Source organism: Ambystoma mexicanum, chromosome 8 (assembly GCF_040938575.1).
Source record: "Ambystoma mexicanum isolate Mex_15411 chromosome 8, UKY_AmexF1_1, whole genome shotgun sequence".
NCBI classification, from domain to species: Eukaryota; Metazoa; Chordata; class Amphibia; order Caudata; family Ambystomatidae; genus Ambystoma; species Ambystoma mexicanum.
This window is the reverse complement of record NC_090929.1, coordinates 1,106,719,225-1,106,745,455: the sequence shown is the minus strand read 5'-3', so window position 1 is coordinate 1,106,745,455 and position 26,231 is coordinate 1,106,719,225. Positions and strand designations below refer to the sequence as shown.

Here is a 26,231-nt window from a genome sequence, read left to right as displayed (position 1 = left end):
TTTGAATCTTTCTCTCGGGTGGCCAGGGAAGGGCCATCGCTTTTGGATCCTGACTCTGGGGGTGGATATGCGAGGGAGGATCAACTGGGTGGAGGGTCCTTGGGGAGTGGAGGAAGGGTGCCTTTAGGTGAGGCATGGCATTCCCTTTCCCGTGTCAAAATACATCTTGCCCTCCCCCGACCTTCATAGGTTATTATCAATCTTCCCCACTGCCACACACTCCCACTGTATCCCATTCAGGTCCCTTTAAGACTGGGACAAGGAAGAGGCGACTAGGAGTAATGCACACTTTCATCTGTGCATACCACTTGAGTACGTACGATGAGAACGAGGACCAGGGAGGACGAGGGGAGGAGGGAGCATCAGCAGCAGCTGTGTACGTGACGGGAGGAGGAAGCAGCAGCAGCCACGCACGTGAGGGGAGGAGGGAGCAGTCGAGCACGTGAAGGGAGGAGGAAGCAGCCGCACGCATGTGAGGGGAGGGAGGTGTGAGGGGAGGGGTGAGAAAAGGAGCGAGCGCCGGTTTGTGAGGAGAGTGAAGGAGTGAGTGGCCATGCCTGAGGGGGGAGAGAAAGAGGGAGCAGCTGTGCATGAGGGGGAAAAAGAGAAGGAGGGACTGGCCACATACGCGAGGGGGGGAGAGAAGGAGGGAGCGGCCGTGCGCGAGGGAGAAAGAGGAGCGGGAGGGATGGAGAGAGGAGGAAGAGAAGGAGGGAGAGAGAGAGAGACAGAGAGAGAGACAGAGAGAGAGAGAGAGACAGAGAGAGACAGACAGAGAGAGGGAGACAGATAGAGAGAGACTGAGAGAGACTGCACATGAGGGCAGGGGTTGAATGGATGGATGGGTCACGTGTGAGGAGCGACCGCATGCAGAGCAGAAGGAGCGACAGTGAGGGGAAAGAAGGAGCGAGGCGTGGGGGGGGAGAAGGAGTGACTGCGCACAAGGGTTGGGAAGGAAGGAGTGCCCACTGTGGAGGAAGGAGTGACCATATGAGGGGCAGAAGGAGTGCCTGTGTGAGGGTTGGGGGAGAAGGAGCACCTGTGTGAGGAGTGGGGGAGAAGGTGTGCCCACGTGAGGAGGAGGAGGAGGTGGTGGTGGCAGTGGTACGACAGTACAAGGGGAGGGGTGGAGGGACAACTGCGGAGGGGTGGAACGACTGCACAAGGGGTGGTGGACAAAAGTACAGCAGAAGAGGGAAGGTGCAACAAGGCAAGTTGGATTTGACATCTGTTAGTTGTATGAATAATTACAGCCTTTGGTCTTAGTTGTCCTATATTATAGTTTTGATCGCAGTGTGATTCCTTGCAAGGACTGTATGTTGTAGAGAATTGTATGATCGGACAGAAAACAAAAGGTCTGACCGTAAAAAAGTCTGTAAAATGCTACCACCAAAGGTTCGTAACACCAAAGGTTTGAACCTTTGGTGGTAGCATTGTAGGTAAGTATAAAAGATTTTTAAAAGACTGTGGGGGCTGTGGGGGTGTCCCCTGCAACACCCCGTTCATTATACTGTGTGGTATAGTGAGTGGGGTGTTGCGGGGAAAACTCCTGCAGCTCCTGAAAAAAAAAGGACCCTGCGGCGCCAGTTCCCGATCACAGAAGTGAAAGGGAACTGGCGCCACGCATTGACATGTAAGTGGGGTGTGAGTATGTTGGGGGTGTGGGTGGAGGTGTGTGTGGGTGGTGTGGGTGCGGGGTGTCATGGGTGTGGGTATGTAGGGGTTTTGAAAATGTGTTCGCATTAGAAATGTACAAACGTTTTGTGGTTCTTACATTTCTCATGTGAACTTTCCGGCCGCGGCAAAATCAGCCGCGGTCGGATCATGTAGATCCGTTGTCAGTGGTACTGTACTTATCCAATGAACTACAGTACCACTGACAGCATGCAGATGTCTTCATAAGAAATCACATTGAGATTGGAGAAGTGCAGTACCACTGACAACATACAGATGGGCTCATAAGAATTCACATTGAGATTATTATGAGGACATCTGTATGTTGTCAGTAGTACTGCTATTATCAAAAGAATTTAAAAAAGATACAGGGAAACATGAAATAGAAATGTAAGGAAGGAGCGACAGGGCAAAGGAGAAGGAGTGACAGAGCAAGGGCTGGGGAGGAGGGTCAGCGCATGAGGCGGGGAAGAAGGAAAGCGCAAGGGGGACGAGGGACAGCAGAAGGGGGTGAGGATCGACATTGCATGGAAAGGAAGGGGAAAGGAGCAACAGTGCAAGTGCAGTGTGACATCTGTTGGTTGTATGTATAATTGCAGCCTTTGAGATCAAAACTCAAATACTAGACAACTACGACCTGCATGTTGCCTCTAGTGCTGCACCTATCCAATGAACTACAACTTGCAGATGTCCTCACAGCTTATTTAACTGGAGAGGTGCAGTACCACTGACAACATACAGATGTCCTCATAAGAAATCACGTTTATGTTAATGGTACTGCACTTCTCCAAAAGAAAATTGCTTGCTTGGCTATAGTATCCAGAAAGGGAAACTTACATTTAGCATGGGCCAGGAAAGTAGCCCAAATATAGCGCAACTACCTCTTGCTGCAAAAAGAAAGATCACTACGCCATCCCAGCTTTGCAAGTGACAGTCACATGACATGGTAGAAAACTCCCCATTGGGAGAAAATTAGCTAAACAAGCCACTACTGGATTGCATCGGTGTGACGGAACAAGAAATAACATTTATTATTAGCCGGCACGGGTTATTTTGAATGGGAAAAATGCACTGATTGGTGCATTTGCGAGCCTTACCTGACAGTAAGCCCGTTCACGTCCATGCGCGTCCCTTGCACAAGACTTTGTTATTCTTTTTTTTTTTTTTTTTTTTTTTACAGGCCACTATTGAAAGGGAGAAGGGACCACGTGTTGTCCCTTCTCCCTTCCATGGCAGCCATTTTCTTTGTGTACTATGGCTGCTGCGGAAAGAGAAAACAGACTGTTTGTAGGTCCGCAGCGGCCGTTTTCGTATGCTTTTTTCCTTTTTTTGGCTGCGAAACGCAACGCGTCTCGCAGCTGGGAAAAAAAACATTAGTACCCTGGTCTTACAGGCCGTGGTACTAATGTCAATATGCTCCCCTAGACTGCAGGCCATTACCCCAAAGGTAATGCCCCCGGGGGTCTTCGTTAACTATGAGCCCCGGGGGCATTACCTTATGCGGTAATGGACAGCAGTCTCGTGGCATATTGCCATAGTGCGTCGGCTGATTATGCCACAGCATTTTCAGTTGCCATGCCAACCACAAAGTCATCTTTCTGGAACCTTTTCCTCTCTCTACCCTGTAGCAATGGTATTGGCAATATTTTGGTGTCTCTGACACCAAAATGCACCTAAGCCCAAAATGGGTGGAAAGGTGCGACAGCATAAGGGGGAAGGAGCAACAGCACAACATGTGAAGGGGAGGGACAACAGAAAGGGGCCAGACAGCGTAGGGCGGGGAGACAGCAGAAGCGGGGGAAGGAGGGACTGCAATAGGGAGGGAAGGAGGGACAGCACAATGGCAGCGATAGCACAGGAGAGAGGAGTGACAGCACAAGGGGAGAGGCGGCAAAATTGGGAAAGGGGCAAGAGCACAAGTGGGGAATGACATCTGTTGGTGGTATCTATAATTGTCCTATATTGTAGTTCTGATCTCAGTATGTCCTCACAACTTATTTTATTGGAGAGGTGCAGTACCACTGACAACATACAGATGTCCTCACAAGAAAGCACATTGCGATTTCTTATGAGGACATCTGTATGTTGTCAGTGGTATTGCTCCCCTCCAAAAAATATATAATAAAATAAACAAGAACCAGAGAAACATAAAATAGAAATGGAAACAGGTGAGCAGGAGAAAGCACTTGTCAGTGGTACTGGACCTCTCCAAAGATCTGCAACATACAGATGTAAAACGTGAGATTTCCTTTGAGGACATCTGTATGTTGTCAGTGTTACTGCACCACTCTAAAAAATAATTATGTGTATGGGGACGGCATACAGAAATGGAAGGAAACGTACACGTTGCAGCCCAACACACTCTGGCTGCGAAAAGAAAGATCACTACGCAATCCCAGCTTTTGAAAGTCACAGTCACATGAAATCGTACAGAACTCCTGATTGGGAGAAAATGTGTTAAATAAGCCACTTTTGTATTACACCGGCATAATGGAAGAGTAAATGTAATAGGACAATGGTGTACCCTGTGCTCCTGCAGATTGACCTTATGCTGACTCAGAGTTTATGAATAGCTAGCTACACATTTAAGAATACAAACGTATGCTTTTTCATTGATACATGTTAAAATCGACAAACATATTGTCCCATCTGCTTTGTCTAGGACGGAGGAGATGAAAATGAAATGAAGCATATTTTTGAATTCTTAAATGTATAAGTAGCAATTCATAAAATCTGAGTCAGTATAAGCTCAATCTGCAGACATACACGGGACACTATTCTTATATTATCTGCACTGAGTATGATCCAGGGTGGGTGAGTGTTTCCTTTTAATTTTTCCTGGGGTTCTCTTCCCTTTTTTGTATAGAACAAGAAATAACATTGTTTGTCAGCTGATTATACCAGAGCATTTCTAGTTGTCATGCCAACCACAAACTCGGCTTTCGGGAACCCCTTTACTCTCTCTCGTCTCTGTAGCAATGGTCTTGGTGATATTGTGGTGGCTGTGCCAAAAAGGTAATTGAACAAGTTGCTCAGCAGGCGGTCTACCCGGCATCAAATATAGTAAGATGCAATTCCTATAGAGAATTCCTATGAGTAAGGTACAGCATTGTTTTGGTGTTTTTTTTTTTGTGCTTTGACATTCTTTAATCTTTCTCTTTTTTTTGGGGTATATTTGAACATCAGGTTTTATGGGAGGAGGATGACAAAGGTCGTGCGAGACTTCCTGTATGCACAGCAGGTGCAGTCCCCCGTGGAGCTGTACTCCGATTGGCTGATAGTGGGTCATGTGGACGAATTCATGACGTTTGTCCCGGCACCAAGCGAAAAGGTAATTGCAGCGCATATCCCTCCACAATGGCCGACTGGGCTGCTGTTTTCCGGAGAGCACCATTGGAAGTGTTGTTTTATAGAGCGTTGGGATCCTAGCTGATGCTCATCCATTTCTCGTTTCAGGGTTTCTGCCTGTTGCTGGCTAGTCCTATGGCTTGCTGTACTCTGTTTGAAGAGAAGCTGAAAGACGGCCACGGGGATGCACTTATGTTCAAGGGTAGGTTTTGAATCTTTTGTGCACAGGATCTCTTCAATCTATTTTTAGGCTCTTCCTGGGGATATTGTTTTTGTTTCCATTAAAAGTGACCACACCTGAGAAACACATTTCTGAGCGCCCACCCCAAACCCAAATAATGGATCACCCCATTTTAATTTTTGTTTCATCTGCCTCAAATAAGTTACCGCCTATCCAGCTAATTGTGCAGCAAAATAGCTCTCCTAGACCAGTAAATTGGGGACCAGAAAACTGAATGCTGGATTGCAACAAGACTTCCTTATTATGTAGACCAACATTCCAGCACGCAGGCTTCTTAATGTGGTCAGGAGTATTAATTGGACACTAAAAATGAGTTTAGTTGCTTAACAGGATATTATTGTTAATATATCTTGTTACTTCACAAGGTTTGTCAAACGAGCATGCATTTCAAAGTGGTTTACGGAAATTTCAAGTGCTAAACCGGTTATCCCTATGCAAGGGTTATTTTGCGCTGGCTACGCGGATCCTCCCATGTGGTGCTCTCCTGCTGCTTGGTGTGCGAGTTAGTCCTAGTTCGTTACATCATAGCCTCGATAACGATTAAATATGAATTCCAGTTGGCCTTGACAAAGCCCTACTGGCGAAACTCATTGCCATGCAGTCGGCTTTCTCTTTTTTCTCACCAATGAACTGAGCATTATTGCTGTATTTGCAAATTGTCCATTTCTCCAGCAAACTGGGCATTGCATTTGTTGTTTTTTTTCTGGCTTTCTCGCCAATTAACTGAGCATTGTACTTGCATATGTAAGTTTGCCTTTTTTTCTGACAAACGGAGCATTGTTTTTGTTTGTGCCAATTGTGATACTACACAACGTGGGTCTTTTTTTTCCAGCCAACTTGTCACTGTGCCTGTCCATACATAAGTGGATACAGTAGAAGTCAAATGAATTTCACATCACTTCAAATTTCCATAAACCACTTTGAAGTGCATGTTTGCTTGACACTTTGTGAAGTAGCAAGGTTTATTGACAATACAATCTTGTTAAGCAACAGGATACAACTAAACACATCTTTAGGGCCTGAGTCCCAGAACGTTTTCCTCCGGGATTGTGCCATTTTAAAATGCTTCTGTGAATCAGGCCCTTTGTGTCCAATTAATTCTCCTGACCACCCTAAGGAGCGCACGGGTTCAAATGTTGGGCCACATTGTAATATAAAACTAGCGCTAGTATTTCCAGATTACTGCTGCACCTTAAACGAATAATTCTAGCAGCAAGGCGCATGTCCCAGAAGTCTTAGAGCTCACAGCTGCTATTGGCCTTGTTATGTAGATTCATGACATGTGGCATCTTAATGGAGCAATCTCAGTTTTTGAGGGCAGTGAAGATGATTTTGAGAGATGTTCAGGAATTATCGTGTTTCCTGAGTTAGTCTGACTCGCATGCACATCAACTCTACTGCAATAATGAGGTGCCCTCTCTGGCAACAAATGATCTGAAACTGTGAACATGCTGAAGGTCTGCTGACCAGCTGACCTGCCTTATTGATGCTGTGAGAGAAAACTGGCCGATCGGCTTCGTCAATACAAACATTTGTCTTTCGGGGCCATGATCGACATTAACCTGTATTCTCCTTTCAGGCATTATCCCTCAGCACAAGATAAGTTCTAAAATGATGGTGATTAAAAGGGTTTTGTTTTTCTTCATTTATGGTGTTACTTATCGATCCCTACCATATTCAATGTGTGTTAGGTAGAGTTTCATTTTTATGCAAAATCCCCTTCACATGCGAGTCCCCCAGCACTTTTGGATGGACTTGTGTATTTTTTGTCAGTTCTCCTGCGTGAGTGGGAACATTTTTCCACACTCACTCATTCTTTAACCCTATCTTGTGGGTCCTTTTGTATTTCTTTTTCTACCTTTTTCTTGGAGTAATGCTTTTCTATTGTCAGATCGGCACACGCCACCTTATGTGTAGTGCGGAGGGGTTACACTGTATCCCCTTTCTCACTGCTCCTGTAACCTTTAGTTACAGTGACATGCTAATCTGAATGGCCGGTGGAAGTTTTTATCATGCCTACTTTTGTGCAATTTTTACTGTCATGCTGTATTTACACCCACGGTAGTGCACAGAAGGTTCATCATTGACCCAAAATGGTGACAGTATTTTTTTTGCCTTCTCCTTTCTTGGTCCCTCTTAGGCCATGTGGGGTGGGGGAGGCCCTGATTTGACTTTTCTCTTTGGTGGGATGCCTTTGTTAAACCCTCCAAGGCTCCAGTGTGTGTGTGAGGACAGGAAATGGAAGGAGGACTTTGAAACTCCACTGTTCTTTGTTTTTTGCTGTGCCTGCCCGGAACCAGTTCCAACTGGGGACCGGGGGGTGCCTTTCCTGAAAAGTCAGCTATCACCCAGAGTTTAAATGCTGCATGGGTGCTGATTGGCTGGGTTCCTGCATAAAAGGCATGGATGCTGAGGCTGAAGACAAGCTGACCACTGGAACTGAAGAAACAAGGAGGAAGTGGAGAGACGCCCACAGCCACTTCCAGAAATGCCTTCTTTGTATCCGCTGCTGTCTGACCCCCTTCTTCCAAGCGTCAGGAGAGCCCAGAAAAAGAGGACTCCCTCCCTTAGACTGATGGGTCCAATCAGTCTGAAGACGATCTGCATTTTAAACCATCCGACGACGAGGTCTGACCATCATGGGCTGCAAACCGCCAATATCCCAGGACCTGTGGCCATTGTGCAGTGCCTCCTTCCAAAGATCGAATTCTCTCAAAACTTTGGTGTCCCTTCAGTAGTGATGAATCTTTCCTCTTCTCATTTGTAAGATTGTATGATGAATTCCTCATTAAGCTTCTCCTGTGCCTGACAATTAAAATATTCTTCCCATTAGTTTGGACGATACGCCAGCATAGGCATTAAGCAATGAAGAAGGTCCCATTACCCGTGCTCCCGGTGGATATGGGGGAATCGTGGCTCTCCATTTGCTCTAGTGTTGCTGAACAGGCCTTTCTCCTAATCTCTTCTTTCAACCAGTGAGACACCCCAAGCATAACCCGTTTCTCTGTCCATTGTGGGATCTGCACAAGCGTTTTAAATTTGTTTGTCAGGTGATGCTGTCATCGCTGCCTATTAACTTAAACAATTGGCATGGGAAGTGAAAATAGGAGATAGACGCGATGGGAGGAGCGACACACTGCCTGTGGATGTTTGGCATTTTACCCACCCTTTGGCCGCACATGGGCATGCAATTTCAATTCGATAGCTTTATTCAGCATAAAAACCTTTAACTCTAATATATCACATTTAAAACATCTGTATTTCTCAATGTAAGGACAGTTTTTCGTTGCAAACCAAGAAAGCAACGTAAAATGCATTAAAAATCTATGGTTCTACCACAGTGGCACACACCACCTTTCCCGACGATAGGAAAGGTGGAGGCTTGTTAGAGCTGCTAAACTATCCCCTTACCTATCCATTACTCACCCCCCCCACAAAAACCCTAACTCCTCTCTTTATCTCTACAGATCTTGACACTCATCAGATGACGATTAAAGAAATCCTCGAAGACAAATATCTGATTGAACAGAATACATATGTGCAGGTAATGATCTAAATTGCCTCTGTAATCGTGTATGAAATATATATGCATTTGGTGTGACCGATTCATGCCCATGTAAATCGTTGACATAAAGTTCTTGCCACTTGCCCCTCCAAAGGACGGCACCGATATGTCTTAGCAGAATTGCTATCCTTTTAATGTGGCGGCATAACCTCGAGAAGGGCTGCTATACTTTTCACGGCTAAAGTGCTTACACCTTTTTTCAAAAGGGTTCATTTACTGTTAATGGAACCATACCAGCACTTCTCAGGAGGGCTGCTAGACTTCCAATTGAAGTGTAACACTACTTCGCACCATATCAGATTTATTTTTAACTCAACACCTCTCATAGGGAGTTATTTTTTTGGAAGTACTGATGTGCCTCAAAGCAGTTCTACTCTTGAAGTGGGGTGTTAGTAGAGAGGGGCAACTCGGGAGTGGCTTTATTTAGTATTGTAGTTTTACACCACAATGTATTTGACTGTACATTCACAAAATGTCTATTCTCGGCCTAACCTAAATCTGCATGCTTCTGAAACAAAGCTTTGATTTTCTGTGTACGCTCTACATAGTAAAAACACCTGTTCTATTTTGTGCAAAGCCTTGATGTAGTGGGCAACCAATAAGTCATATAATCAGATGGGATTCTGTGAACACAGGAGATGCTTGGATGTGAGATCCTTTGCATCTGGCTGCATATGGGGGCATTGACCAATAAGAAGTCGCCTATATTGTTCCTGGATAAAATCCGGTGCCTGGAAACTTCGATGAACTCCGAAATTAAGCTCAACCCTGAAAGGGGACTCAACACCAAGGGGACCCCTAAAATGGATCATTGCAAAGAGAGAGACCAGTGGACAGTGGGGAGATTTTTGGGGGTCTCTAAGGGAGTTTCTGATTTACCCGGACGCAGAGAATGTTTTACATTGGCCACTGCATTGAATACTTTTACCTTTTGATACCAAGCCTGAAAACTTTCTTTTTTCCTCTGAAAAATGTGCTTGACCAATCCTGTTGGTTTGTTTATTTATTTAGTATGGCGCGCAAAACCCAGAGATAACAGGGCGCAACAGAGAGCAGGAAGGTAGGATTACATAAAAACTTAGTTTCAGGATAAGGCACACATGAAAAAGAAGCATAGCATTACATTGGGAGGAATGTGCATATATACATATATGCATATAGTTAATAAATTGCTTACATAGTTACATGTTTAGTGCTGTGCATAGCGAAAATTCGGTTGAACTTACATATTTACATATGTAATGCTGAACAAAGGCATGGGCGGGTGAGATGGCAGGGTTAGTCATGGGGATCATGGACTGCAACCAGGTGAGGGTGTTTCGCCTGAAGCTGAAGTAGGATTGGTCTGTCCTAATGTCGAGTGGGAGGGCGTTCCAATGTTGGGCTGCCAGGACAGGGAAGCTACTGCCGCCGGTTTTCTTTTGTCTGAAATTGGGTACCTGCAGGCAGTAAGAGTTAATCGATCTGGTGGGGCGGGTGGAGGTTTTTTCTTTATTGTGGATGCGAGCTGGGGGGGGGGCTGCGTTGTTTAAGCATTTGAAAGTGAGTGATGCCGTTTTGAGAGAGATGCGGTCAGTGATTTTCAGCCATTTGTGTTTTCTCCTTTTGTTGGAGATGTGTTCCTTGGAGGGTAGGTTAAGGGCTGTTCTGAGAGCGTTATTTTGTAGTGTCTGTAGTTTGTTGGTTATGCATTTGTTGGCTCCTAGGTACATGGCATTACAATAGTCAAGTCTGGATAGTATTAGGGCATTGGCAATGATGATGCAGCTAGCTTGGGTGAGGAAGGCTCTACTTGCCCTGATTAGCTTGCATGTGTAGGCGGTAGAGGATTCTAGTGAGTTGACTTGTTTTTTTAGTGACATGGTTGCATCAAGGTGAAAGCCTAGTGTTTTCACTGTTTTGGCCACTGTGATGGTGTTGCCATCAATGTTGAAGGCCTTATAGTTGGAGCTGAGTTTTTTTAGATTAGTGTTGGATCCGAGGAGCAGGATTTCGGTTTTCTCATCATTCAGGCATAAGCCGTGTGTGGCCTTCCATGCCTGAATGATGAGATATATTTTCTTTACCAAGGCCGTATCTGAGTCGAAGTTGCCCGAAAGGGGTATGAGGATCTGGGTGTCAACTGCATAGTTAGTATATGAGACACCCAATCTGTCCAACTTGTTGTATAGGGGCTTGGTAAAGATGTTGTAGAGGGTGGGAGAGACGCAGGAGCCCTGGGGTACCCCGCAAGTTATTTTGATGGGGTCTGCCAAGGCTAGGGTAGAGAAGACCCTCATGGTTGGATTGTCCAAGAATGATTGGATCCAGGCTATGGCCTCTTTCGAGAAGTGAGCAGCTGAGGCCAGGTGTTCACACAGGACTGCGTGATCCACCAGGTCGAACGCTGCCCATAGGTCAAGGAGGAGTAACATGGCGGTGTTCCCTTTGTCGTTAATCTCATTGATCTGGGTTTTGAGATCAATTAGGGCTGTCTCAGTACCATGCTGCGGTCTGAAGCCCGATTGGCAGGTGCCTAATAGTTTGTGAGTTTCAAGATATTGCTGAATTTGTAGGTATGCTACTCTGTCTATTATCTTTAACAGGAACGGCACCGTGGTGATGGGCCTGTAATTGGTGGGAATAGCAGGGTCTAGGGTTTGCTTCTTGAGGAGAGGCAGGACCCAAGATTCTTTGAGGTTGCTTGGTATGGTGTTGGAGGAGAAGGATGCGTTGATCAGCTTGGTTATAAAGGGGGCTAGATCCCTGGCAGCATCCTTGATTATCTGGGGAGGGCAGTTGTCGCCTTTTCAGTTAGATGGTTTAAGTGAGGCTATATCTCTTTCTGTTTCTGGGATAGATATTTTGGTGAACCTGTTGATTATACTGTGGCGTATGTCTATTACCTGACTATCATTTGATGGACATGATTCATCAAGTGGTGATACTCCACTCCACATGCAGCTTTGCATAAGCTATTTAGGCATTGGACATACCACATTGATATCTCAATGAGATCCCTTCGCTCTTAGTCAATGTTCAGTCCTCTAAAAATACCTTGGAACATGATAACACATTATAAAAACATTCTGTTCATTTGGAGGTTGGGGATCTATTCCATTGCAACACTGCAAGATCATTAAAAATCAGAACTGGAAGGTGTTTTGGAAGATCTCAACATGGAGCACCAGGCTTGGACTTTACCAGATGGCGCACAGCTTGGGCAGATGCAACATGTTACAGCTTCTCTCATCATGTTTGCAGTTGTTGTTCAGAGCACAGTTTATACCCCAAGAAGCAAGCATGAGCAGAGGGGCCGTGGGGCAGGAGGGGTAAGCAGGGCAAACATGTTCCCACTGGGTTGGAAATATAAGCATTGTCAAATATGCATTAAGTGAAATCAAAGGTGGGGCCCTGAATGTGAAACAGGGCAACTATTTAAAAAATAAAAGTTCATTAAATGTCGAAACTTCCACATAAAATATATACGAATGCTTTGTAAAGAAAAGAATACTTACTAATCGAACCCTCACAGACAAATGTGTGTAAGAGACAAATGAGTAAACACCAGGATAGAACACCTCTTTCCTGCACCCACTCCTCCAGTCTTTTTAACAAAATGCCTGAAAACATCTTAGAGGTACCATCCAAAATAGTCCCCCATCAGTTTGCAGATGGGTCAGATATATTCCTGTTTTATATATTGGGACGATAATACTGGTTTTCCAACTATGAGGAAAAGTGTTGTTTGTAATGAAGGCATAATAAGCCGGGATGAGAACTGTTGCTCACAAGGCAGCCTGGCAGAGATAAATATCATTGGGAACCCCATCAATCCCTGTTGATCTATATGCTCATTATGATATGATATGGCATTTATAACGCGCCTATACACAAGTGTTTCAAGGCGCGATGAGGCAAGGGAGGGGAACAAAGGGAGGACGGACAACAATCCTACTAGGCCAGGTGTCATTCAGATCATGCAAGTGCGTGGGAAGGGGGCAGGGACAGTGCAGTACAGGAAATAACCTATTCCATTTCCTCAAGATTAATTGGGTTTACTTTTTCCTTCTCAAAGTGAGCATCAACATGTCCAGAAGCTCCATCGCTGTCTCCCCCCCCTGGCATAAAGAGCCTTCAAATAACCAATCCAATCATGTTCAGAGATGTGGATATCTGGGACGTCCCATAAACCAATGTCTAACTCACTTGCCCTACTAAAATATTCCCAAACTCTCTACCATCCTTCTTTTTGGCTGCATCACATAATTGCTCCTAGTTTTTATTAGCGAATTCTGCCCTTATTTTTGGAAAGTCCCTTTTTGTAATCATTCGACCTAAGCTTAGTAACTCAGATTTCCAGCCAAGGGTTCTTTAGAGCATCAAGGAGGGCTTTCCTTTTGGCTGTGCACAGGGTTGATAACCGAGATTTTGTTTCTCTTTACCACAGGGTTCCTTGCGAGGAATTCGGAGGATATCTGGATGCCGATTGTACAGGCTTTAATCCATCACTGTTGGTTCAGTCAAAGCCTAAACCCGTTCCCAATACGAATAAAGTGTCCAGAGAACTTGCCTTTGGTCTTGAGTCATCTGAGCAAATGTTGTGTCCTGCCAGTGACCGGTGGAGGCTAATCCTTCCCATGTCCAACAGCCTGGCGAATAACACAGCTATCTTAGTGGGTCGGTTGAGGATTCACTCCAGCATTAGAAGGCTGGACAGCCGAGCAGGTGATAAGCAGTGTGAATGACTGCAGCACCAGCTATGCTTCCTCCTTTATCTCATAGGAAATGCCATGCCCGAGTAAGCCCTTTGCCCTTGGACAGGGCTCCTGTGAGGCATGATGCATAACCTGAACTGTCGCTCAGCAAACCGAGAAAAAGCTCTCATTCAATCGAAACACGCTCGCTCCTCTTACTATCATTAAGCAGTCATACACTGATAGCTCTGGACATCCTCCACCGGACGAGGCAGCAGAGTGCTTAAGTAAATCAGTCACATTTATAAATATAACATTTTCACTACATGTATCTCGAAGATTTGGACAGCAATAGAAGGGGCTGCAAAACGAAGCCGCCCTGCACTTTTCAGAAAGAGTGCACCATGACCTAAGTCACCACTGAGCGCTTGACCATTATTGCCCATGAAAGGCCTTGGAGTGTGATGCCTTTCTGGAAATCCCACATGCCCGTGTCAATGATTTCTCTTCATGTGCCACATGCACGATCAGGGGATGCTGCGGTGGGGCTCTGGCTAGGACTGAGCAGTGGACCACTCTGCTCCCCTGCCCGCCTCTGTGCAAGTTTTTATTTTTTTATTTTTTAGGGCACTAATTTAATCTGACACAAACGTACATCCTCCACATTTTCAATAAAAAGCAAACTAAGAAAATGGCTATTTTCATAAGTACTTTTTGATAATTCTGCAGTGGAGCTGCGTACAAATACATTCTGGATGAATGGCACCAATGAGCACCCAGGAGGGGGTGTTATGGGGCCTCCCAGCCAATCAGGAAAATAGAATGTCAGGATCTACCTCATAGTTCTACTCGTGTTCTGAGACTCTTCAGAAGCAGGGCACTGCCATCTTCCTTCCTGGGCAGGTATGCCCTTGCTGCCTCACACCCCTTTCCTAACCCCCTTCACCATTTCCACCCCCACTGCCTACTCCATCCCTCCCCACCCCAACCCACTTACCTTTGGCTGCCGCGTCCCTCACCAACTTCACAAACACTTTCCATCCCGCCCTTTCCCCTCTGCGGCAAAGTCCGGCATGGAAAGCGAGAAGGAGCTACATGTAGTTCGTTCCTCCTTACGTCCATGAGGGCCATTTTGTTTTGTAATTCTTTTTTTTAAGTTGAGAAACCGGCATGGGCACCATTTCATGATTGGGTTTATTGCCTAAGTATTTAGGCAATTCATTGCTTTTTTGTTATGATACCTTCTGTAAATGAGTAGACCTGGCCAGATGCTCAAAAGTAAGATAAAAAAGATTGTTACTAAAGAAAATGTTTCATCTGGATGGTGACAACTAATCTGCCTGTTGTGACGGACGGCCCTCCCCAAACGAGCATAATCAACAGACCGCATGAACACCTTAAAGTAAGGGCGAGAGAGCATGGTTACAGTAAATTGTAGTAATCTGGCTTACAGAGTTGCAGTGTGTGTGAGGTCATCTGCTAGTGGAATGTTGTGGTGGAAGTGTTCTGCTGGGTGACGGTTGGTCAGAGAGAGAAAGCTGTGAGCAGAGAAGATGGGTGTGGGGGTGAGCCTGGTGTTTCCCTTGTCGTCTTGTGTCCCCTACCATCCCCGTGTCTTGTTGAGGAGTACAGGACAAGGACAATAAAGATCCTAAGAACTTACCTGGAGTACCGGAGGTCTTCATTGTTACACTGGCAACGAGGATGGGATGGTAGGAGGACAGCCTTTCCTTTGGCACTGCAGCACCCCAGGAACACCGCCCCTGTGGACGTCCCCCCCACACCCAGGCAGGCCTGTATCCAGTTGGCCTGTGGTATTAAGTTTGTTGTCCTCAGTGAGGCATGTGCCAAGACTGCCTCATGTTGTTGGAGGGACAGCTATGGTTTTGCTTGCCATTCCGTGTGCAGATGGCTGGTTGTCCTGGAGGTGGCGGGCCCAGGGCTGTCGCAAGGTGTGGTGAGGGCCGGGGCAAAATATTTGGTGAGGCCCCCTTATGATTTTTTGCACTCGGCCATTGGCGGCACCGCTGCAAACGGGAAACACGAGAAATATCCCCTTGAGTTTTTGTGTGAAGGAACCAAAATATGGTGTATTCCTACAACTGCGAATCAACTACAACATAGTTGGGTTTCTCTACTGAAGAAAGGTTTGTCAGACTAACCTTTGTATCATAGGCATAAATATGTATAGGATGGCATGCCGACGTGTGGTGCAAGGTGCCAGCATTAATGACGGTCCAGCCCATGTATGCGCATTACAACACACATCATACACAGTGACATGTACAGTGGAGACTGGTAAGGGAGCCCAAACCAAACAAGGGGTGCTTGAGAGGGGTTCTCATTCCCGAGAAAATGTTTAAAACATTGCTTTAAAATGGTGCATTTTACATCACGTTCTTTAAATAATTGGGTAGAAAGCCATACAATTTACAATTTGTGTTGTATGGTAGCAAAAGCCAATAGTTGCAAGTCCCCAACCATAGCCAGGAACATTTTCCAATGCATTTCATGCCGCCTTTGCCCAAAACATATGCCAGTATAAAAATGTTAATGCTGGCTGTTCCCATGCATGTCCATGCAGGCTGCACCCATATATGCCAGTATTACCATATAAGGACTCCTAGAAAGTATATCCACAGTGTAAAACAGGCGCGGCTGCCGCCAAACTCATGAAAATTCCGGCACCCGCCAATGGGGAATTACTGGGTAATTACGGCTTTGCCGGACCCAGTAATTGCCCTTTCGTGGGTGCTGGAATCGGGTGATCCCCATTCCCATTTAAGTCCCTTGGGGCTCAAATGGGAATGGGGATGCCTGTAGCACGTGTACCAATCATAACAGTGCCGGTGCACCCGACATGCTGTGCTCGCGGGTGCCTTTCATTCCGCCAGGTCAGACCTGGCGGAATGTAAGGCACCCACAAGCACAACTCTGAGTTTTCCGGTCCGGATAGCTTACCGGTACCGTTGTATCCGGACCGGCAAACTCGTAATGAAGCCCAAGAAGACGCTTTTGAGAAAACACTGGCAGTAACTTCGAGGGTAAAGATTGACAGTAAGGCTTGATTAAAGCTAGCTCAAGGTTTTGCCATGAGGAGGTGTTTTTGGGGGTGGGGGCGTCAGGGACTGGGTGGCAATTTCCATAGGTATTACAAGGCCATAGACGGTCAATGGGGGATAGAGGGAGGTATCCAAACACCTACAAACTTTGTGCCAAATCCTCCTATCTGTACTCTAATGCAAAAGTTTTGACTTATAGGTGGCGCATCTAATAGCTAAAACTAAAAAGGATGTCTATTACTTGGATGATTAATATTGAGGATGTATATGTCTGCATTCTTGAGAGCTGCCTGCCTTAGGTTAAGAAAAGCTGTGTATAAAAAAGCACTGCCATATAAGAAAAAAAACAAGTGCCTTGGCCGTAAATTCAAAAGCACTTTGCAGTCTGAACTTAATTTCGTCAAAACAAAACTTGCTGCTGGTTGCATCGGATACTCACTTTTGTTTTTTGTCAGACTAAACACAATCGGACTGGTCGGGCAGAAGGAGGATTTATGGTCAACAATCACTGTTCCCAAAGTTCCCAGCAGGAAATGCTGCGAACAGGAGAATCTCGCACAACAACCTTGATGAGGGCTGACAATGTTTCTGTGCTTCTGGCAGCAGCAGGGATAAGCGCCCTCGTTCTGCACTACGGGGTGGGAAAAAGCGTGGCCTCCCTATTCTGTACCACAAGTGAGGATATTACAGAAACAGCCTCCGTTTAAAACCAGCGTGAGTGAGGGGAGGGGGGCCCACATCAGCACCTCAAGTGCTGCATTGAACAGAAGAAAAGTTCAGCAGAGTCCATGTAACTGCTGCTGCAGGAAGTGCGGAGGAAGGCTGAATTTGCAGAAGGCAGGTGAGAGGGAGAGCAACTGGGAGAAGGCAGGGGCTGGAGGAGAGGGCGCTGCGAGGCCCCTCTCAGGCGCGAGGCCTGGGGCAGTTTGCCCCTCCTGCACCCCCCTCGTGACAGCCCTGGGCAGGCCTGGGGAGCGATGGATTTCAGGCGTTCCTCTGTCCAGGAAGAGGGATCGGCTGCTGAGGTGCGCCAAGGTGTTGGGTGCTGGAGCTTTGGAGGAGTATGGGGCCGTTGGTGTCTGCCCTGAGGACCTTCCACTCAGCTCCTTGCGGCGGCGTAGTGCGGAGCGGAGTGAAGCTGCGTTTGGCTGAGCTGCGCAGGGAATTTGGTACTGGAGCTGCGGAGGAGTATGAGGCCGTTGGTGTCCGCCCTGGCGACCTGTGAGCGGAGTGAGGCTGCGTTCGGCAGAGCTGCTCAGGGAATTTGGCCCTCCCTGCAGCTGCCCCCCCATTTCGGGTTGTGATTGGAGGGGGGTGGTTCCTCCAGCTCGACCGCTTCCATGTGGTGGCCTAGGAGCAGGGCCTCCCTTAATAGCATCGGTCCTCCTTCTCCAGATGGGTGGCTCGTCTAGGACATGGAGCAATGTGGACAGTACGGAGTTTAGGGACATAATGGTGATGTCACCGTGATGGTCGGTTGCGTGAGCCAATCACCACAAAGGCCGTTGGTGTTCACGTGATGCGTGTTCCGCCACATCGGCGTTGAAGTAAATGCCAAGTTTCGAGTTATTCTGGATTGCACTTGGGATTATCACGTGGTGCGGAAGTATGGCGTTGTAGGTGGCGCCGTGGATGTTTTCCTTTTCCAGAAATGCGGTCGGGGGTTGTGGATGTCCTGGTAGGTCTCCCAGCAGAGGACATTGCAACCCATTCCGAGGGGTTCTCCGTGCCGTCCTGGAGATGTAGGCCAGCAGAGGACAGCGAATATCACGTTAAGAGTTCACGAGGCGGCGCTAATAAAATACGTGTTGCTCTCGCTTCCTGGATTTGGCATTGAGATACTTCGAGGATCCATGTGTCCGGAACATCATTGAACAACTGTTTGGTTGCAGGTTAGTGTTTTGGGCCTGTGTGTCATTGTGTTGATGTTGTGGCCCACCGTGGGTTGCAGGGTAGAACTCCTAGTAGCGTAGGGGGTTGATGTTGTCGAGGCTGTTGTATGTTCCCGGTGGAGTGTTGTTGTGGCCTCATAGTCCATGTTAAGTCCAATTCAGGGATGTTAGGCTATTTCATTATTCAGGGTGGTGCTTCCATGGTTTAGAGGCATTTCCTTATGCGGGATACTAGGACTTGTGGGTGGTGCGTTCTTAGAGACTGATGGTGATATAGCAATGTAACATGGTTCGGTGTTATTTCGTAGTACTGTGTTTACATTTGATTTTGGACTTGTGGGTGGTATATCCAAGGGACTGGAATATCTATTGGACTTGAGGGTGGTGATCTACAGTACAATGCAATTTGCATTGGTTAAATGTATTTGTGATCCAAAATTTCACCACAATGTGATAATTGTATGAATTGCATAATATTTTATGTTTTTCATGTCATGTTGTGTTCGTTGTGAGTGTGGTGTGTGTGTGTGTGCGCAAGTAGTTGTGCACGTGACATCGCATGGTTCTTGGTACCTGGCATCTTGCCTTGTTGTGGTTTTACATGGTGCCCAGCTTTGATATCGGGGTTGGTCGCCGTGTGTATCGTCATTGGTTGGATTCATTGCCCATGTATAGGTGTGTAGAGACTAGTGCGTGTGTGTGGTCTGTTGCCGGGGTTGGACACTGTGTTGTGGTGTATCTCAGGGCAATGTTTACCTGTGGTTTCACAGTGCCTGGTTTGGTCCCAGGGTAGGTCACTGTGGTGTTGGTGGTCCCAGTTGTGCATTATTCCTGAGTGAGTGGTTGGAGTTTGTGGTGGTTTGGTGTGGTGTTGTGCTCATTAGTGCCTGGTGTGTAATCGGGGTAGGTCACTATTGGCATTGGTGTTGTGGTCATTAGTGCCTGAGGGTCATCAGCGTTGGTCACTTTTGGCGTGGGTATTGTTCTTCTCAGGGCAGTTGTTTTGCTGCAGTGTGTTCCATAGCGTGGTTTACCTTCAGTCTGGTCGCTATGCCTGAGTTGTGTGAATTTTTATGTCGTCCGTAGTGCTTGGTCTAAGGGCCAAGGTAGGTCACTATGGGTTAGGGTTTTAACTTTAATTTTGCCAGTTCACCCCTGATGCCGAGTTTGGTTGAGCAGGTTGTCATACTGGTGTGTTTAGAAATGGTTTGATGTTAGAAAGAGATCATGGCCAATCGGTTTGTGGTGGTGGTGGTGGAGCAGTATAGTAGGTGTGGTTCTTCTTTTTACTGTGGTCAGTGTTGTGTTGCATGGGTCCCTCGATTGCTGTTGGGCTTTTGTTGTTGCTCCCTTAGGGGGCGGTTTGGTTTGTGCTCAGAGGGGCAGCTCTGATACTTCGGGTTAGCAGACCGGAGTGGAAGGTGTTTTGTGCGAAGGAGGGTAAGTTGGTTAGGTAGTTGTGGTAGGGTTACCTAACAATAGTGTGGCTAAGGGTGGTAGCCCTAGGTCCTGAGGGGCAGCTCAGGACAGGCATAAGTGCTCTATTTTTTATTTCCTAGGCCTCTAGGTGTTTACTGAGGGATTTGGTGTGGTGTGTTGTGCGCTTGGTGTGCCGTTGGCAGTTTCTACTTGGTCCGGTTTGCCCTGTGAATGGTTTCCTTTTGTGTGATTCCTATTAAATAAGTTGCCAGGGGTTCTGTGCATAGGCGGCCGGTGTGTAGCGGAATCTCTGGTACTGTGATGTGTTGGATGTTTAAGGTTTGGTGCTGGTCACGTTACCTTAGTCATTCTTTGTGTTTCCCTATGGAGGGAGAGGTGTAGTAATCTGGTTTATGTGTTTCCTAGGGGAGGAGAAGTGTAGTAATCTGTTTTACAGAGTAGCAGTGTGTGTGAAGTCATCTGCTAGTGGAATGTTTGGGTGGAAGTGTTCTGCTGGGTGACGGTTGGTCAGTGAGAGAAAGCTGTGAGCAGAGAAGATGGGTGTGGGGGTGAGCCCGGTGTTTCCCTTGTGATCTTGTGTTCCCTACCATCCCCGTGTCTTGTTGAGGAGTACAGGACAAGGACAATAAAGATCCTAAGAACTTACCTGGAGTACCGGAGGTCTTCATTGTTGCATAAATCCCTTAAAACCGTGCTGTGCCAACAATTCACTTAAAGACATGAAGGAGCAGCCACGCCTGGCAGCAGAGGACAAACTATGTGAGGGAACCTCTCTCACAGCCACCCAAATCATGTTGCTGTTGCCGTTAGACGTCAGGATTTAATTTCATGCTGAAAAAAAGAAGCCCTCTACAGAATGTCAGACAACCTTCTTATTCTTTCCGCTCTCTGCTTTCGGACGTGGCATTACACCCAGAGGTTGATGAGAACAGATCCAGGCTAAGGACCACGGAGCATATCCAGATCGAAAAAAGAAGAGAAGACCACTAGAACACACAGATGAAAAAGAGAGTAAGCTCACCTTCAATATAAGACAGCCAGGAAGACAAAGTAAATCTGGGAGAGGCTGTTGAGACTGCTTAGTCTAGAGAAAGCCTTGAGACTATTAAATACCCCTACAGACCCTGAAACTGTGAAGCGTAACGTAAAGCCTTAAGACTGCGGAGCCTCACTTCTTACCCTGAGCAGTCGTACGGCTTTCTCCAGTTTTTCAAAAGCCGAGACAAAGCCTTGAGACTGTGGAGTTTCACTACATACCTTGAATTTGTGAAGAAGCAGGAGAAAGCCTTGAGACTGATTCAAACTATGAACATTGACCAGTGAAGACTGCAAAAGCCGGTCATAGAGATTGGTCTGTTACACATATTTGGGTACACTGTAGTACATTCTGAGGTGTGTTTCTGTGGTTCTCATTGGTTCGTCGCTTGTACGTTTTTTGCCCCCTCCAAGAACACACAGGCTTTCATTGACAACCTTTCTGCAGGAATTTAAAAGATAGGCTTCGATTTGTCTCACAAAGTGAAGAATACTGCTAACTAATTTAACCTAACTATGAAAAATACCACTAGACCACTGTCTGAAAGCATCATTACACACAAAAAAAACATTTCATCAGTGTTCATAAAAATAGATTAGTACCCGGCATGGGTGTGTCTACGGGATACACGAAACGTGATTGGCTCGTGGGCCAATCCCCGCTCCGAGCCTCCCCAAGGCTGGAGGCTGCCTTCGTCTCCCGCCGGGGACTCGGGTATGTTTTTTTTTTTTTTTTTTTCCCCTCGGCCCCCCTCCCCTCCAAACTAACCCCTCCTCACCCTCCCAACCCCACTACCTTTTTTTTCTTTTGTCGGGAGCGAACGTGCTGGGAACACTTCCGTTCATGGCTATAGTGTGCCGAATCGTAAATGTGGGTGGGTGGTAGGCCCGGCGGGGCAGGAGGCTTTTTCAACTCCCAATTTGTATTAAACACATGGAAAAAGAATACATTTTTGAGGTGTAACGATTTTTATTTGTATTTCAAACTTACATTTTGTACTACACATTTTCCATTGTTATCATTTATTTCTATTTAGTTATTGCATATTGTCTGTTTAATTAAATTATATATATTTTATTGACCCTTGATTGTACATTCCGTTATTTTGGACTGCAATACTTTGCAGTTTGGGTTGTCCAAGAGGAGTATGGCCTTCGTTGAGTCAGTTTTCCACAAAAAGCAAAGGATGTACATCTCCTAACTGTGCCTGTTTAGCTTTATTATTGGGTTCACTCTTGGAGTGCGACACTATGCCCAATGGCCCCCACCCCCCAACCAAACACTATGCCCCATGTCACCCCACCCCAACCAAACAATATGTCCCATGGCCCCCACCCACACCAAACACTATGCCCCATTGCCCCCACCCAAACACTATGCCCCATGGTCCCCACTCCCCAACCAAACACTATGCACCATGGCCCTCACCCCTCAACCAAACACTATGCCCCATGGCTCCCACCTCCCAACCAAACCCTACGCCCAATGCTTCCTCCCCCAACCAAACACTATGCCCCATGGCCCCCACCCCCAACCAGTGTGTCACATGAGAGGGTAGCCGCCTAACTAAATTTCACCATACTCTAACTTATGTATGTGGTGAGCATTTATGAAGAAAAAAGGTGGTCTATGCAGAGGTAAACCTATGATTCATCCTAGTGATGTAATCTGACATCCCCTGGGGGTTGAAAACAGGACAATGTACTTTGTATTGTATAGGCAAGTTCTATTACAAACAACCAGTTATATACGGTGCGATTTATTTTTGATGCACTCAGTATATTAACAAAACAGCAAAAACAGAAATGCAGTGTTCTGATATGAAAACGAAAGAATTTTTCAAGGTAATATTCGAGCATCAGTCTCCAACAAAAAAGAAAAATTACTTATGACATCATCATTTGCATGGTAAGGTTCTTTTACCAGCAACAACAGGGTAACACTTGTTTTAGTTACAAATACAGTTTGACAAATTATTCAGCAAATTATTTTCCCAATTGGGAAGCTCTGTAGCACCAAATTTGAGCAGGACAGAGTGGTGAGTGTTAGTAAGGTTGTGTACATTCACATATAGGGGGGCAACAGTTTGCTTCACAGTATTAATGATGAAACCTCTATAGTTGTACACTATTGTGCAGATCTATAAGTGACCAATCCTCAGTCGGTCACCCCCAACCAAACAATATGCCCCATGGCCCACACCCCCAACCAAACACTATGCCCCATGGCCCCCATCCCCCAACTAAACACTATGCCCCATGGCCCCCACCCCCCAACCAAACACTATTCCCCATGGCCCCCACTCCTCAACCAAACACTATTCCCCATGCCCCCCACCTCCAACCAAATACTATGCCGCATGTCTCCCACCTCCAACCAAACACTATGCCCCATAGCCCCACACACCCAACCAAACACTATGCCCCATGCCACCAAGCATGCACCATGCATACATACGCATACAGACCCCCACCCCTGCATACAGACTAACAAGCATACACCATGCACCCATACAGACCCGAACCCCACACCCCCAACCCAGCATACGAACTCACAAGCATACACCATGCACCCATGCAAATCTGAGCCCCCCAACTCAGCATACAAACTCACAAGCATGCACCCATACAGACCTGAACACCCCCCCCAACTAAGCATAGAAACTCAAAAGAATACACCATGCACCCATACAAACCCGAGCCCCCCCAACCCAGCATACAAACTCACAAGCATACATCATGCACCCATACAAACCCGAGCCCCCAACCCAGCATACAAACTCACAAGCATACACCAATACACTATGCACCCATACAGACCCCAACCCTCCACCCCAACTCAGCATACAAACTCACAAGCATACAGCAATACACCCTGGACCTGTACATGCCTGAACCCCTAACCCAGCATACAAACTCACAAGCATACACCAATACATCTTGCACCCATGCAGACCCGAACCCCCAACCCAGAATACAAACTCGCAAGCATACACCAATACACTATGCACCCATACAGACCCAAACCACCCACCCCCAACTCAGCATACACACTCACAAGCATACACCATGCACCCATACAAACCCGAGCCCCAAACTCCAACTCCGCATACAAACTCACAAGCATACAACACGCACCCATACAGACCCAACCCCCCACCCCGCATCTCAACATACAGTGCACTTTCACACAAAAACAAACACTCAGGCAGACCCGACACTCCTCCCACCCCCACATCACAACATACATTGCACTTCCACACAAAAACAAACACTCAGGCAGACCCGACACTCCTCCCACCCCCACATCACAACATACATTGCACTTCCACACAAAAACAACCACTCAGGCAGACCCGACATTCCTTCCCCCCCGCATCACAAGATACACTGAACTTTCACACAAAATCAAACACTCGGGCAGAACCGACACTCCCCCCACCCTGCATCACAACATACATTGCACTTTCACACAAAAACAAACACTCAGACTTTTCCTAATGGTGTCGACCGCGGGCCGCAGTCCATTAGGAAAGTCTTTTGTCTGGCCCGCCAGAAACAAACAGCATGGCGGCCCGTAAATTGTGCACCCGTGCTCTACGTGGATCAAAGGCCACACTCTCTACAGTGCCAGGACCTCTGTGGCTTCTATGCATGGGTCCTCATGCTACACTAGCATGGCCCTCCCGTCTCGCTCACTGTTTTAATTTGCTTTACTGGGAATGTTGATTGTAAAACAACCAATTTGAAGTGATGGTAAGGTGAAGTATCTGGTGTTCTATTGGAACGTTGCCAGAATATTCCAAACTGGTTTACTTGATCTTATATTGACTTGACAGCTGGTATTTATTGTGCACATGTTTGTGTCCCCAGGGGTGCATCGACTGGAACCGGGGCATCCTTAAAAAGGAGCTTGGGTTGGAGGAGAAGGATATCATCGATATTCCTGTACTGTTCTATATACCCCCAAAAGACTACCGAGCAGTTGCATTCTTCCCGGACATGGTGAGTCCACAAAGTCTGTCATTGTCCTTTTGGGTCATGGGCATTAAAAGATGGTGGCACCAAGCTGCTGTGCCACCTAGGCCTGGTACGATTGCATGTGCACCCATGGGACCATTTGAAGCGCCACCATGTGTTTTACTATTTAAGAGGTACTTCATCGCTATTTAGTTTTGATTCATAGGAGCCACCTTAGGGATTGTGCCTTTCCCGCAGGAAACGTCACTCAGTCTTTGGAGTTTTAAGTGTCCAGCCTTTCTTTATTGGTCCTGTGTAGAGTCTCCTTATCTTTCACTGTGCTTATTAGGATATTGTGAAGATCCTTTATGCCTTGTGGAACCTGGCACCACCACCTCTAACACCTGGGTCAAGAGTCACTCTTATGGATGAATTGAACCCTGGGTTCTCGGGCTTACCCCCCTCCTTGAAGAAGTCAGGACCTTTCCTGAGCTTTCTCTGCCCCCACTTTAGTAGTAATCCCAGGCTCTTAATTCTTGTCTAACCACTTCTGTTCTTCAGTCTTTTGTTCCCCGCTCTCCTCTTGACTCCTTCTGCTTTACTCTAGTCTCACTTTGCGCCCTTTTGCCTCAGATATCACTTACCCACCTCCACTGTCATTTCTCCATCTTCCTACTCTCACCACCCTCCTGAGTCTTTCTCTCTCTGGTCCTCTCCGTCTCTCTTCCAGCCTCTTATTTCTTCCTTGCCTTATCCTACTGGGCCCTTCTTCTCTCAGCCTCCTGGGTCTATGCGTTGGCCTGCTGTCTCCTACTCCTCTTCACCAGACACTTCAAAATGAGACCCTTCTCCAGACTCCCATCGTGCTCTGCTTCAGGTCCTTCCATTTATAGAGCCTTGACCCCACCTTCCAGCTTCTCCATACGCAGTTGGTATGGCGATTGACTGATGGGCCTCACTTCTGAGGATGGCTTCCAGCTCTGATGTGGGACTTGGTCATGGCTAGTCCCTGCCTATTGGCAGGTTCTTTCTGCGTGCCACACCCTGGTCCGGCCTTGGAGGCATACCTTAGCCTAACTGTGTGCGGCTGTGTCTTGTTAGGTGTCTGGTTAACTGCTTAAGTTTTTCGCTTTTGGTTTGGGCCTGGCGATTCCTCCCCTTGTGGGTTTGAATAGGATTTCTGCACCTGTGAGAGGAGATGCTGTTCAACCATCTCTACCTCTGCCGCGCCTCTGCTCTATCTTCCATCCCATAAAGGGACAGAAGCTTCCAAGGTGTCAGCATGGCAAATCCATGCCTTCCATGCATGGCATAGTAAGTAGCCATGCAATTCCAACC

General features: G+C 46.8%; 1 protein-coding gene across 2 annotated transcripts in view; it reads left to right on the top strand.

Annotated features, from left to right (window-relative positions):
- The window catches only part of LOC138472786 (protein-arginine deiminase type-3-like), a 543,016-nt gene that overhangs the window by 515,953 nt on the left and 832 nt on the right, over window positions 1-26,231 (top strand). For both annotated transcript variants that reach the window (XM_069611133.1, XM_069611132.1), the window contains 4 exons: window positions 4,861-5,005; window positions 5,131-5,224; window positions 8,731-8,807; window positions 24,807-24,938. In XM_069611133.1, coding sequence (XP_069467234.1) covers window positions 4,861-5,005; window positions 5,131-5,224; window positions 8,731-8,807; window positions 24,807-24,938 — 448 coding nt within the window. The remainder of the gene's footprint in view (window positions 1-4,860; window positions 5,006-5,130; window positions 5,225-8,730; window positions 8,808-24,806; window positions 24,939-26,231) is intronic.